We start from the raw sequence: 13881 nt of genomic DNA, 5'->3' as shown, positions 1-13881 counted from the left end.
CATTCTGTGCCGTATGAATATGTCCCTCGTTTAAGAAACAGATTGGGTTTATTTACATTTGTGAAGAAAAAAAAGATACCCTTCCCCCACCCTAACCCTAACCCTAAAACAGATTGAAATGCAATAGATCGATACTAGGGTCATAATTATGGGTGACAATTTCATATGACACCGTAGAAAAAAACTGCCATTCAAACCAAAAAGATCCAGACAATGTTAACATGTCATTCATTTCGTTTACCGCCCGAAGAAATAAACCCTTATGCGCCAAGAGACGTATTTTCGAATCGAAACCGCGTCCTCGTATTTCTAATTAAATATCTGTCTTTGTCCGGTTCTCTTTGTTTGAAGTGTAAACTTCTATCGCGCGCATGTACCCCCCTCCCACCAAGTTTCCGTCGGTATGCTGCGGCCATGCTAGAGCACCGTCTTAGCACTCACTGTCATGGCCGTCATGCATTTATAAACCCAAATGCATTCGGGTGATTAAAAAGATAAACCTGTTTGCATAATTGAGCAAAGACATGTGCATGCATGGTTGTGAGTGCGAGCGTATGTGTGTGTGTGTGCGAGTATGTGCGTGTGTGTGTGTGCGTGTGTGTGTGTGTGCGAGTATGTGTGTGTTTGTGCGAGTATGTGTGTGTGTGTGCGTGTATGTGTGTGTGTGTGTGTGTGTGCGAGTATGCGTGTGTGTGTGTGTGCGTGTGTGTGCGAGTATGTGTGTGTGCGAGTATGTGTGTGTGTGTGCGTGTGTGTGTGCGTGTATGTGTGTGTCTGTGTGCGTGTGTGTGTGTGCGAGTATGTGTGTGTGTGTGTGTGCATATATGTAGGTATCTATGTGTGCGCGGACGTATGTGCATCTGCACACAAGCATAAACGCACAAACTTTTAGCATATAAAAAACGTGGCCTTGTTTACACACACACACACACACACACACAGATACACACACACACACAATAGATATGAAAACGCGTGTGTGTATGTGTCTGTGTCTGTGTGTGTGTGTGTGTACGCGCACGCATATATGCGAGCGTGCCAATACACGTGTGTAAACGTGTAAACGGTTATATATATATATAATACAAGTGTGTGCGTATGACTATGTGTGTGACGTGTGGAATCACGCGCTATGTCCGTCATACAAGTCAGGCGGGAGCACCGCCCGTTTTTCTTAGACCTGTGCTGTAAGCGTGTCTCCATATATTTTCATTTATATTAAATTTCCACTGCCCTCCTCTCTCTTTCACCGCTTAACTTTGCCTTCTACACACATACATACACACATACATGCACGTATGTATATATATATATAATATATATATATATATATATATATATATATATATATATATATATATATATAATATATATATATATGCATGCATGTATATAAGTGTATAGGTGTGAGTGTATGTGTGTGTGCGTGTGTATGTGTGCTTGCGTGCGTGTTGGTTTCTAAGCACCTCTTCCTTCCCCTCTCTCCTCCTTTCCTAATCGCTTTACCTCTCACCGCACCCTTCTGTACCTATCACTACTTCTTATTTATCACATAATCTCTCTCTCTCTCTCTCTCTGTCTCGCTCTCTCCCCTCTATCACTCTCTTACTCTCTCGCTCGCGTTCTTTCTTCTCTCTCTCTCTCTCTTACTCCTTCTTTGTCGCTTTGTTTCTCTCATGCTCCTCCCTCTCTTACTCTCATTCTAACTACATTTCTTTTCTTTCTTTCTTTCTTTTCTCCTTTTTTTATTATTTCTTATATTATTTCCCAAACTTTCTCGCTCTCTTTTCTATCCGTCTGTATGTCCATCTGTCTGTCTGTCTCTGTCTTTGTCTCTCTCCCACCCGCTTTTCTTCTCACTCACTCCCACTCTCGCACTTACTCTCTCTCTCTCATGCATTCTCTCCCTTTCACTCTCTCATGCATTCTCTCTCTCCCTCTCACTCTCTCATGCATTCTCTTTCTTTCTCCCTCTCACTCTCTCATGCATTCTCTCTCTCTCTCCCTCTCACTCTCTCATGCATTCTCTCTCTCTCTCTCTCTCTCACTCTCTCATGCATTCTCTCTCTCTCTCCCTCTCACTCTCTCATGCATTCTCTCTCTCCCTCTCACTCTCTCATGCATTCTCTCTCTCCCTCTCACTCTCTCATGCATTCTCTCTCTCTCTCCCTAATTTTTTCATATTTCTCTCTCTTTTGCAATTTGTTTTGTTTTTAAGCGCACCTCCCATTTCTCAGCACACTTTTTCAACCCCCACCACAACTATCAACACTACTACCACCACCACCAACACCACCAACACCAACACCACCACCACCACCACCACACCAACACCACCAACACCACCACCACCACCACCACCACCAACACCAACACCAACACCACCTTTACCGCCACCGCCACCACGACCGTCACTACCCCTGCCACACCACAGCTATCCCACCCCCCAGTCAACTACCACATTCGCTACGCAAATATTTTTTCTTTCTATTTATTTTCTTTTATTTTTCTTTTTTCATTACCCTACGCCTCATCCTTTTACCCCCTCACACTTCCTTTAATCAATCACCGACTCAACCTACCCCTAATCTTATCTGTAGCCTTACAGGTTAGTTCACAAAAGAATACGCGCGCCCGCACACGCTCTCTCTCTCTCACACACACACACACACATATATATAATAACATATACGCACATACACAAATACAAGCTGTTATGCACGAACGGATACACAACCAGTCCGACACGTGCTCGCTTACAAACACACACAAGCGCACACACGCGTACGCACACACATCTACAAGCGCACCGAGGGCTTACTTATATTGTACCTATCTTCGCTTATATACTCATACACACGTGCGCGCGTGTAGAGGCAGTTATACACACGTATACATACATCAGTGCGTACGTACATACTATAAGACTGTCCCAGTTCGGCGGCTTGCAGGCCTGCTCGTGCTTACACACGCAAAAAGAAGAAAAGGGAAAAAATGACTATACAACAAAAAGGAATAATAATATTATAAAAAAAAAGAAATACTTACTTTACACGCGCCTTACTATGTAGGCCTGACATTAGATATAGATACACCCATGAATAAACATACACACACCTCTATATACATACACAGATTCATGCGTGTATACACACGCCAGCCACACGTCACGAAATCCCGGGACTTAAAAAGTTTGTTTTGTTTTTTTTGGTCAGAAACCTTAACAAGGATACAGAGAGGATATGTTTTTTAACTACTGCGGATCATCTGATGAGATTTAATTGATAAAAGCAAAGAGAGAAAGTTACGCTGTTCATTAAATGCTAATTAAATAAGCGATAATAGCGAAGAAAGAAAGAAGAAATATCGCTCTAAACGAACGAGACAGAAAGACCGATAATAGCCCGGTTTTAAAACAGAAAGTTACGAGCAAAGCGGGAATTATAATATAAAATATAACCGTAAATATTTATGTACATTAAGAGTGAAATACGTATATAATTATTACAAAAGTAACAATTATATATTTCTGTTGGGCAAACTTTTATGAATGCATTCATTTATTCGCTATTGATCTTTCATCGTTCGATTGATTTTTTAATTTTAACTTTTTATTTTTCAAACGGGTGCTTGTAATTAAACTGTTGGCAAGCGAACACCTCTCTATGAGAACAACTAAAACAATACAATTCTTTAACAACAATATCGCTGTTACTACCAGAAAACATCATCGCTTCTATTACTACTAATAATCGCCATCAGATGATCGCAGTCTTGGAAAGTAAACACACAGACCTTCTTACGACCATGAACCCCAATCGCTATTAGATTTACTTACTACACCGTCAACCGAGACATCACGACTGCCGTGGTATAACAATATTCAACAGATACGAGAAAACTTCAGTCGGACAACATATATATATATATATATTCATAAAGTGACCAAACACTACACTACGCGGACACACGGACACACGTAAAATTAAACACTTACACACGCACATTTGGATAATTTATTTAAAACTATTCTTCGCACAAATGTCACATCAACTGCACCGGATTATCTGCTTGACGCTGGTTGTGTTGTTATTGTCTTCGGAGGTAAGTCGCGTGTGCATTATTTCATAAGTATGCATAAAATACATTTGTTTATATTCACACACACACACACACATGCATGCATACACACACACACACATGCATGCATACACACACACACACATGCATGCATACACACACACACACACACATATATGTATTTACATTTATACATACATACAAATATATATATATATCCTGTGTTGGCTTTCATGTCCGTTCGTTAAACAGCTTACTCTAATCGACCGCCACACGCCCGCACGCTTATTCCCATCCACCCGAAACGCCCCCCTCATAAACCGGCTTTGTCTTGGGACAAAATTCGAACAAGTTAGTTCTTTCTTTCTTTCTTTCTTTCCTTAATTCTTTCTTTCTTTCTCTTTAGACTATTATCTCTACTAATCCCCACCCAACTCACCCATTTAGCTTTGCTAGTCTGTTTCCCTTTCGGATTTCCAATTCTGACAAATCTAAATATTTTCATCTTTCTGTCTCTTTCTTTCTTTCTTTCTTTATTTATTTTCCCAGTCCTCTTTGTCTTTTCCTCGTCGTTCCTCTTCTTCTCTTTCCCAATTTTTCTCCTCCGTTCTTTATTCTCTTCACTTATGTTCATAATAACTTTCTGCTTCATATTTTTACTCTTACACACAGAGTCTCACATCGTTGCTCCTTCGATTTCGTATTGATTTCTCTCTCCATTTTATCAATGAATTTGTTGACCGAGTGGATGGTGGTGATCGGATCGGAAATGAACAATGATGATGATGATGATGATGAAGTGCAAACTATGTTGCTGTTGATAAATAACGATAGTAATGATAATAATAATAATGTTTTGTAACATCAACATTTAAGTTTTTTTATTCGGTCGCTTCGTGATTGGAGTGACTGAATAGTTTGCACGCCGAATGAAGTTTAAGTCTAGGAAACTTACGTACTGAGTTCAAATCCCGACAAAGTGTCAGCTTTATCTTTCATCCTATTTCTTTACTACCCACAAGGGGCTAAACACAGAGAGGACAAACAAGGACAGACAAACGGATTAAGTCGATTATATCGACTCCAGTGCGTAACTGGTACTTATTTAATCGAGTCCGAAAGGATGAAAGGAAAGTCGACCTCGGCGGAATTTGAACCCAGAACTTAAAGACGGACGGAATACCATTAAGCATTTCGCCCGGCGTGCAAATGATTCTACCGGCTCGCCGCCTTCTGATGGTTGTTGAATATATATTGGGAATGTGTATGATATATGATGCATGGGTACCAGTGAAATATGTCTGGCGTATCATATGCAATACACATGACAGGCAAAGGGTTAAGAGAGTCGGAAAAGGAATCGCAGGCGAATGGAGACCAGTGGAATTCGTGACTCTGTTTAGATTACAGACGCTAGCAGTCTTTTGCTTTCTGATATTTGTAATGGCCTTCCGAAAAGTTGGAAACAATAAGAAAGCCATGAAAAATGCTGTTTCCTCGTTACCATTCTTCTTCAAATCTGAAAATTCGTAGCATTCAGATTCATTGTATTTATTTACTTCAAAAAATATATAATTTAATTTTTATCAACATATTTTTCTTTCTGCATCGATCTTGAGTCAACCGGTGAGGAATTTTATTGTCAAGTCCTTGTTTTTGCATTTAAAAATCACTACAAGCATTTTACTGAGCTTCTAAACAAAACATTACCCTACATAACAACAAACATTTCCCCTACAATAACAGCAGTTAGCCGAGCTGTTTTATATAGATAACAGTTTATCAAACAGGGAGGCATCTGTTTGGTCGTTCACCCTGCTATAAATAAACATAGCAGCTAAATCTCCTTCAAATCACACCTTAACATAAAACAAAATAAAACCCTTAGTGGATAATGTAATCCTAGATATTTCATATCCGAAATACGTCGGGATGGTCATTGCTAGAATGTCTCTCATTATTAATTTGTTTAGTTAATGGTAATTTGGAATGAGATGGGAGCTAAGCAGCAACACCGATAATTAGGTTTCAAACGTATTGGGGGTAATTATTGCTTTCCAGTTTGCATTGCCCCATAAATGTTAATGTTTAGCCCCTTTCTGCATTCAGTGAGCAGACCTGTGGTCAAACATATTCTAGCGATGGTCATCTCTTCTCTCTGCATATCATATATGTCACAAGCGTCATATATATATATGTGTGTGTGTGTGTGTGTGTGTGTGTGTGTGTGTGTGTAAAGTATAGCCGTCACTTGCAAGCGAGTATACCCTGGTGGATGGTAGCAGTCGGGAGCATATATCGGCAGCCCCTCAGCCTCCCACCGTCTTTGATCCAACAACAAGGATGCGGCATCTCGAGGAGTAGAGAAAGCAGTATCGGCACGAGGCTGGTACTCCTTTGGCAGAAAGTAGATTAGAACAACGCGAAACGATGAACCTTGCATGAGGAAACCACGTGCCGCCCGGTTCAAAAATGGGACCCAGTGCCCCGTGATCATTAGCTCAACACTCCACCCCGACCACTAAGCCTGTTGTTAGAGTTTTGGGGGTGTAATATATATATCGAAAGTGGAAGGGTGTGATTTGAGGGAAGATTTGGCTGCTATTTTCTTTTCGCAAGTCGAGCATTCATTTCTCCAAATAAAGACTATTTCACGGCCAATCAAACATCATCAATCAAACCACGTTCCGGAAACACTTTTATTAATAATAATTACTAAACAGACTTAACCTGTTGCATTTCAAAGCGTATTTCTCTTTATTATAAACGCATAACTGATTTAATATGTATCTAATGAGTTCTGCCCTGGAACGTAATTCGGAGATATTCTCAAGAACATGATACATGGTGTTGGACAGAAAGCAACAAGATACGAGATACTGAAAGAAGTTTTAGACTTTTCTAAACATTCGTTTCAATTCACTTGACTCCGATTGCTGTGATACTGAGAAGAAACAGCTTATAAAAATATGGTCCTGAACTCTGATCCTGGTGAATTTGCATGTGTTATGCGAATTAGTTTCTCGTTGGAGCTAATATTCCCTTTGCATCACAATGTCCAGGAGTTAACGAAGCTCTGATGAAGAGTTAAGAACATTTTATGAACTTATGGGAAACACAGCTTTTCTGACGAGAACATTGTGCTTATCCCAATGTTTCGTTATACAGCAAGACAATATATGCTCTAAACATCAATCTGATATTTCACAATATTTATGTCTATTTTAAATATGTTTTATGCTGAGGCATTTGTAATTTCTTAGTCGGAGCATTGGCAGAATCGTTTAAGTGTCTGATAGAATGCCTTGTAGTATTTATTACGGTATTCTTGAGTTCAAATCCCGCCGAAGTCCACCTTAGCTTTCATCTTTCGGGGTCGTTAAAGAAAATACCTACCAGCCCAGCACTGAGGCCGACTCTTCTCCTTTCTCTCGTTTTCTCTGTAGTCAAATCTGGAAAGAGGTGGGTTCTGTTTGGTCCAAACTGTCCAGATACGTCGCGTGCTGCTACGGTGCACTTAACTGAAGCAATGACTGTTATTGTTGTTAAGCCATAAGATCGAATCTGATCAGCGTAGGAATGGCCGTGTGGTAAGTAGCTTGCTTACGAACCACATGGTTCCGGGTTCAGCACCACTACGTGGCATCTTGGGCAACTGTCTTCTACTATAGCCTCGGACCGACCAAAGCCTTGTGAGTGGATTTGGTAGACGGAAACTGAAAGAAACCTGTCGTATATATGTATGTATATAATATATATATATATATATATATGTGTGTGTGTGTGTGTGTGTGTGTGTGTGTGTGTGTGTGTATACGTTTGTGTGTCTGTGTTTGTACCCCCAACATCGCTTGACAACCGATGCTGGTGTGTTTACGTCCCCGTAACTTAGCGGTTCGGCAAAAGATACCGATAGAATAAGTACTAGGCTTACAAAGAATAAGTCCTGGGGTCGGTGTACTCGACTTAAAGGCGGTGCTCCAGCATGGCCACAGTCAAATGACTGAAACAAGTAAAAGAGTAAAAGAGCGGTTACATGATCAAAAATATTCTAGTTTTGACCATACTATTTTGGTAATTAATTTATTTAAGACCATATCATCCAATGCTGTTTTTGTGTTTTTATTAAGATCGTTATATATGTGATTTGTGAGAGGTTTGGGTTTGGGTTTGGTTTGGTCGAGCAAACTACATAGAGAGAGAGAGAAATACTCTTGTCTTTATTTCTTACTGGTTTACTAAAAAAAAAAAATACGAGTTTAAAGAAAAAAAAGATCCCAGCCAAACAACCATATCCCATTCATAGCGAAAGTAAATTGCTTTGCTTCCCTTGCCTCGGCCTCGTGTGAAAGGAAATTAAAAAAGAAAAAGTGAGGAGGGAGGATGAGGGAGCAAAGAACGAACAATCCAGTGTATGGAGGAGTCTCGTGCCAACAGATGAAGTCGGCATGCTAAGAAACCGCTAGCTTGCTATAATCTCCCATAACCCCGTGCGTGTCATTTACTTACCCCCTTGCTTCGTTTGTTCGCCTGCTTTTCAGTTTTTCTTATATATATTTTTGTTATTATTATATTTTTTTTGGTTCGGGCCTCTTGTTCAATGGGTGGAGATAACTTGTTGGTTGTGCCCTGATCTCAGCTGACTGAGAATTAAACAAATGGATGTGGCAGCGAAGGGCTGGCAACAGAAAACGTAAACAGAAAACGTGTTTGCAGCTTAGATAATATGTCCCGGTGCCAGCGTGCTTGCAGAGTGTTGGTATAAGTTTCGAGAATGCAAACAAAAGGAACGAATGATATCCACCCTTTACATGTCAATAACACACACATACCCTCACTTAATATAGATAATTTGGAATGACGCACTCTCTGCAGCGCTACCGAGACCAAATAGTGAAGGGGCCTCTCATTGCATTCAATTACCCTACTAGAAAGAGAAGCTAAATTTCCCTCAAACCATGCCCTCGCCCTAGAAAAGACGAGCTCATTATGTTTTACCGTTTAGTCGCACACAGTAGCACCCGTGACACTTTATTTTTTCAAGACCTCCGAGTCTGGTGGCAGAAAATTATCCTCGAGCCGGAGACCTGGCAGGGATGATAGCCACAAAGTGAACTCTATTAAAGGCAACAAGCATAAAGACCAGATGGCGGAGCCAAACCGGAGCTAAGTCCTCTACCCTTAGACCACAAGGCATCTTGTCCAATGGTCTAACAATTCCGCTAATCTAATACAACCCTAGACAGGCATTTTATTATGTACCCCTACCATATCAGCAATAAATAAATAAATAAATAAATACATAAATAAATAAATAATAAATAAATAAATAAATAAATAAATAAAGGGCAAAATTTATCTTAAAATAAAATTATCAAACTGACACATTGCCCACTGCGCTACCGAAACAAAGCAAGTAGAATTGTGAGGGTTTGATTAGTCTTCCGTTCTTTTCCATACACCGTGCATGCCTAGTATCAGCAGCCCAAACTTACCAGATGGGACAAGTCGCAAAAAATTGCCTCGGCAGCCATAAGTAAGAGAGTAGCTATTTCTTTACTACCCCACAAGGGGCTGCACACAGAGGGGACAAACAAGGACAGACAAACGGATTAAGCCGATTACATTTACCCCAGTGCTTAACTGGTACTTAATTTATCGACCACGAAAGGATGAAAGGCAAAGTCGACCTCGGCGGAATTTGAACTCAGAACGTAACGGCAGACGAAATACTGCTAAGCATTTAGCCCGGCGTGCTAACGATTCTGCCAGCTCGCTGCCTTCATAAGTAAGAGAATAGCATTAGGTCAACACTGATCAAGTGGTCTTATGATCAAAGGTGTAAAGCGGCGAGCTGCCAGAACCGTTAGCTATATTTCGTCTGCCGTTACGTTCTGAGTTCAAATTCCGCTGAGGTCGACTTTGCCTTTCATCCTTTCGGGATCGATAAATTAAGTACCAGTTACGCACTGGGGACGATATAATCGACTTAATCAGCCTGTCTGTCCTTGTTTCTCCCCTCCGTGTTTAGCCCCTTGTGGGTAGTACAGAAATAGGTATGATCAAAGGTGTGACTAAGAAAGCTGAATTATTTCATACAGATGCTAGCTTTTAGACCAATTAGACTTGTGATGTCAGACATACCATCTATAAGCATCCCGTCATTTTTTTCTCCTACATGTTGCTTAACCCTGATGGAGCATGCCTAGACTTTCCTTTTGTGCAGGGGACTGAGAACCACTTTAACAAAGGTTTATTTTTAAGATGTTAAAGTGAGATTTGGCTGCAATTTCTACACGTCGAGCAACCACAAAGACGTTCTCATGTTGACTCATTTTCTGAGGCATTGTATATATAGTTCCCTTTATCTCTATGCAAACGGTGTCCTAGTATATGCATGTGTGTGTGTGTGTGTGTTGTGTGTGTGTGTGTGTAAATAATAAATGCGCCCTTTTAAAGCCTAGCCAGACTCATAAGGGCCCTGTTTCCCGGTTTTTATGGCGTATGTGTTCCCCAGCTGGACGGGACGCCAGTCCATCGCAGCGTTACTCATTTCTGCCAGCTGAGTGGACTGGAGCAACGTGAAAGGAAGTGTTTTGCTCAAGAACACAACGCGTCACCCGATCCAGGAATCGAAACCACAATCTTACGATCATGATGCTGACACCCTAACCACTAAGCCACGCGCCTCCACCTGTATATATATATATATATGTGTGTGTGTGTGTGTGTGTGTGTGTGTGTGTGTGTATATATACTAAACAGAATGTGAGAAGGGCGCCAAAATTCACTTTCAGGATTTTATTTCGAAACTACTCTAAATTCATTTTGTAAAATAAACCACGGTACTTGCTACAAATGAGAATTCAGCAAGCAAATTTAGCCCAAGTCCCACATTGATTAAACAAACGTCTCGGTGTCTACATAACATGTCAACCATCCGCATACACTGCCTTACTTTCAACCAATAGCTGTGTACAAAACGTATTAGCGTTCGCAAACTACATCGCGGTTTTTGTTGTTGTTTTTTTTGCATTAGTTTAAAACAAAGGAAGCAACACCTCAACATTCAGCCACGAGGCACTTCGAACACAATGACGAATCGAAAAATGTCAAAGTCAAAACCCCTTCTGTTTAGAATCAAAATCAAAAAAGAAAAATGCTTTATTGATTGTAAATTTTATTAAAATTATAGATCATCATAGATGGGCAGGTTATTTATAAAATACTAAGCGGCACCTTGGGCAAGTGTCTTCTGCTACAGCCCCGGGTCGACCAAGGCTATGTGAGTGGATTTGGTTGACGAAAATTAAAAGAAACCCGTCGGGTAGCTATATGTGTGTGAGTCTGCATGAATGTGTGTGTGAGAGAGAGAGGGGGAGAGAGAGTGACCTCTCTGTGACCGGTGTTCGTTTAGGCATGTTCCGTAACTAGTGGTTCGACAAACGTGTCCTATAAAATAAGTACCGGGCTCGATTTGTTCGACCTTTTAGACCAGTGGTTCTCAACCATTTTTTAAAAAACCTATGAACGCCTTTGATTCTGATTTTAATCGGGTGGGTCCTCATAACCATTCAATGTTAAAAAAAAATCTCATTACATTTTTATAATTAAATATTATTAAGAACTGTATAAGAAAAACTGTTAAAACATTTTGTGTATAATAGAAGTATAACCAATTTATTGTACAGAAATTTTGACAACAAAATCTTATTTGGATCCCTAAGGGCCATATGGTCCCCATTTGAGAACTGCTGTTTTAGACGAACCTTCAAGGCAGTGGCCCTTTATGGCTGAATCCAATGACTGGCACGAGGGATAGAAGCTATTAAATAAAAATGTGGAACTGATAAACGGTTTTCGTTCGTAAATGCCCTCGCATTTTCGTTGGCCCCTTGTCACTTTGCATATTTAACTGATACATAATCTGGCTCTTAATAAGGATATAAGATATCCTATCATATCTGTACTAACAAATAACGTAGCATACATGTATTTTACCCTTATTATGTATTCGACGCTGTCTAATATTTTTGTCATGAGCACCGATACAATATAGGACCAAGACAGTTTCTCGTGGATCAATTTGCCAGTTAAGTTTATGTTATTTTATTAACAAGCAAAAGTGTTTTCCTTTTGTTCGTTTCTCTGGCGCCAAAAATATTACTGTAAGCCAATATTTTTCTTATTTAAGTGCAAAGTCAGCTATTTTTAGGGAAGGGATGGGATTAATCTGTTCCAACGCTTCTTGCCCAGTTCTTGACTGATATTCTTTACTCTTTTACTCTTTTACTTGTTTCAGTCATTTGACTGTGGCCATGCTGGAGCACCACCTTTTTAGTCGAGCAAATCGACCCCAGGACTTATTCTTTGTTAGCCTAGTACTTATTTTATCGGTCTTTTTTTTGCCGAACCGCTAAGTTACAGAGGCGTAAACACACCAGCATCGATTGTCAAGTGATGTTGGGGGGGGGGGGGGGCAAACACAGACACACAAACACATACACACACATATATATATATACACACATATATACGACGGGCTTCTTTCAGTTTCCATCTACCAAATCCACTCACAAGGCTTTGGTCGGCCCGAGGCTATAGTAGAAGACAGATGCCCAAATTGCCACGCAGTGGGACTGAACCCGGAACCATGTGGTTGGTAAGCAAGCTTTTTACCACACAGCCACTCCTACGCCTATTACATTGATCCCAATGCTCAACTAGCCCTTATTTTATCGACCCCAAAGGATGAAGAGCAAAGCTGGGTCCTCAATAGGTAGGGAGTTTTCAAGTGTTTGTAATTTTAGAGGTAAGTAGAATTCATTATTTAGCAACCGAAAGTGGCGAGCTGGCACAGGTGTTACTGCACCATTTCAAATTTCGCCGAGGACAACTTTGCTCTTCATCCTTTGGGGTCGATAAAATAAGGGCCAGTTGAGCACGCGTCAATGTAATCGATTAGTCCCTTCCACTAAAACTTCAGGCCTTGTGCATACAGTAGAAAGGTCTATTTAGCAATTGAAAGGTGATGAGCAGGCAAATTCGTTAGCACGTCGGTTAAAATGTTCAGGGATATTTTCTCGGCCTTTTCATGTTCTGGGCTCAATTTAGGCGCAGGTCGTCTTTTCCTTTGGTTCTTTCGGGCTCGACAAAGTAAGGTCCCAGTCAAGTACTGGAGTTAATCAGCTAGACCCTCTTTCTAAATTTCAGACCTTGTGCCTATTTAGAAACAATTGTTTAGCAACTGATTTGGGTGTGCGAGACGCAATGGCGGCGAATGACGTGAAAAGAAAAGGCGGGCGAATCAGGTGGTATAACGACTTGCTGGTATAGATGAAAATAAACCATTGTGATAAGGGAAGAAGAGATGGTGAGAGAGAGAGAGATAGAGAGAGAGAGAGGGAGAGAGAGAGAGAGAGAGCTCGTCGGTTGGCTAATTGTGATATGTTTTGAGGGAGTGAAGGTTTGCTAACCAGTCAAATGATTGGTGCGTTCTTAAATACTTGCGTATGCATGTGTACGCGCCTCGTCTTGCTGCTCCCTCTCTCTATTTCTTTCTCTCTCTCCTTCCCCTTGCTTCCTCTGTCTGCCTCTCAGTTAAGTAAGCAGTATGCTAATGTGCCTTATATAGGTTTAGCAACTTTTCAGGGCCGAAATATTCTCTTGCTTTGAAACCCAAAGTTTGAGATGCAGCTTCGGCTGTTATAAATTTGTCATCACAATGAAAGGTGATCAGATTATTTTAGAAGCCTAATATTTTGTGAAGCTTGTGAAGAATTTAATTGCAATTCAACGCGT

General features: G+C 40.6%; 1 protein-coding gene across 2 annotated transcripts in view; it reads left to right on the top strand.

Annotated features, from left to right (window-relative positions):
* The first annotated feature begins 2505 nt into the window (after positions 1-2505).
* Positions 2506-13881, top strand: part of LOC115218567 (neurogenic locus protein delta-like) — a 109184-nt gene continuing 97808 nt past the window's right edge. The window contains exon 1 of one of the 2 annotated variants that reach the window (XM_029788457.2): positions 2506-4104. In XM_029788457.2, the coding sequence (XP_029644317.1) occupies positions 4042-4104 (63 nt within the window). In that variant the 5' untranslated portion in view covers positions 2506-4041. The remainder of the gene's footprint in view (positions 4105-13881) is intronic. The other variant, XM_036508156.1, reaches the window with a different exon arrangement.

This window comes from Octopus sinensis, linkage group LG13 (genome assembly GCF_006345805.1).
Source record: "Octopus sinensis linkage group LG13, ASM634580v1, whole genome shotgun sequence".
NCBI classification, from domain to species: Eukaryota; Metazoa; Mollusca; class Cephalopoda; order Octopoda; family Octopodidae; genus Octopus; species Octopus sinensis.
This window is presented reverse-complemented; position numbering and strand designations above follow the sequence as displayed.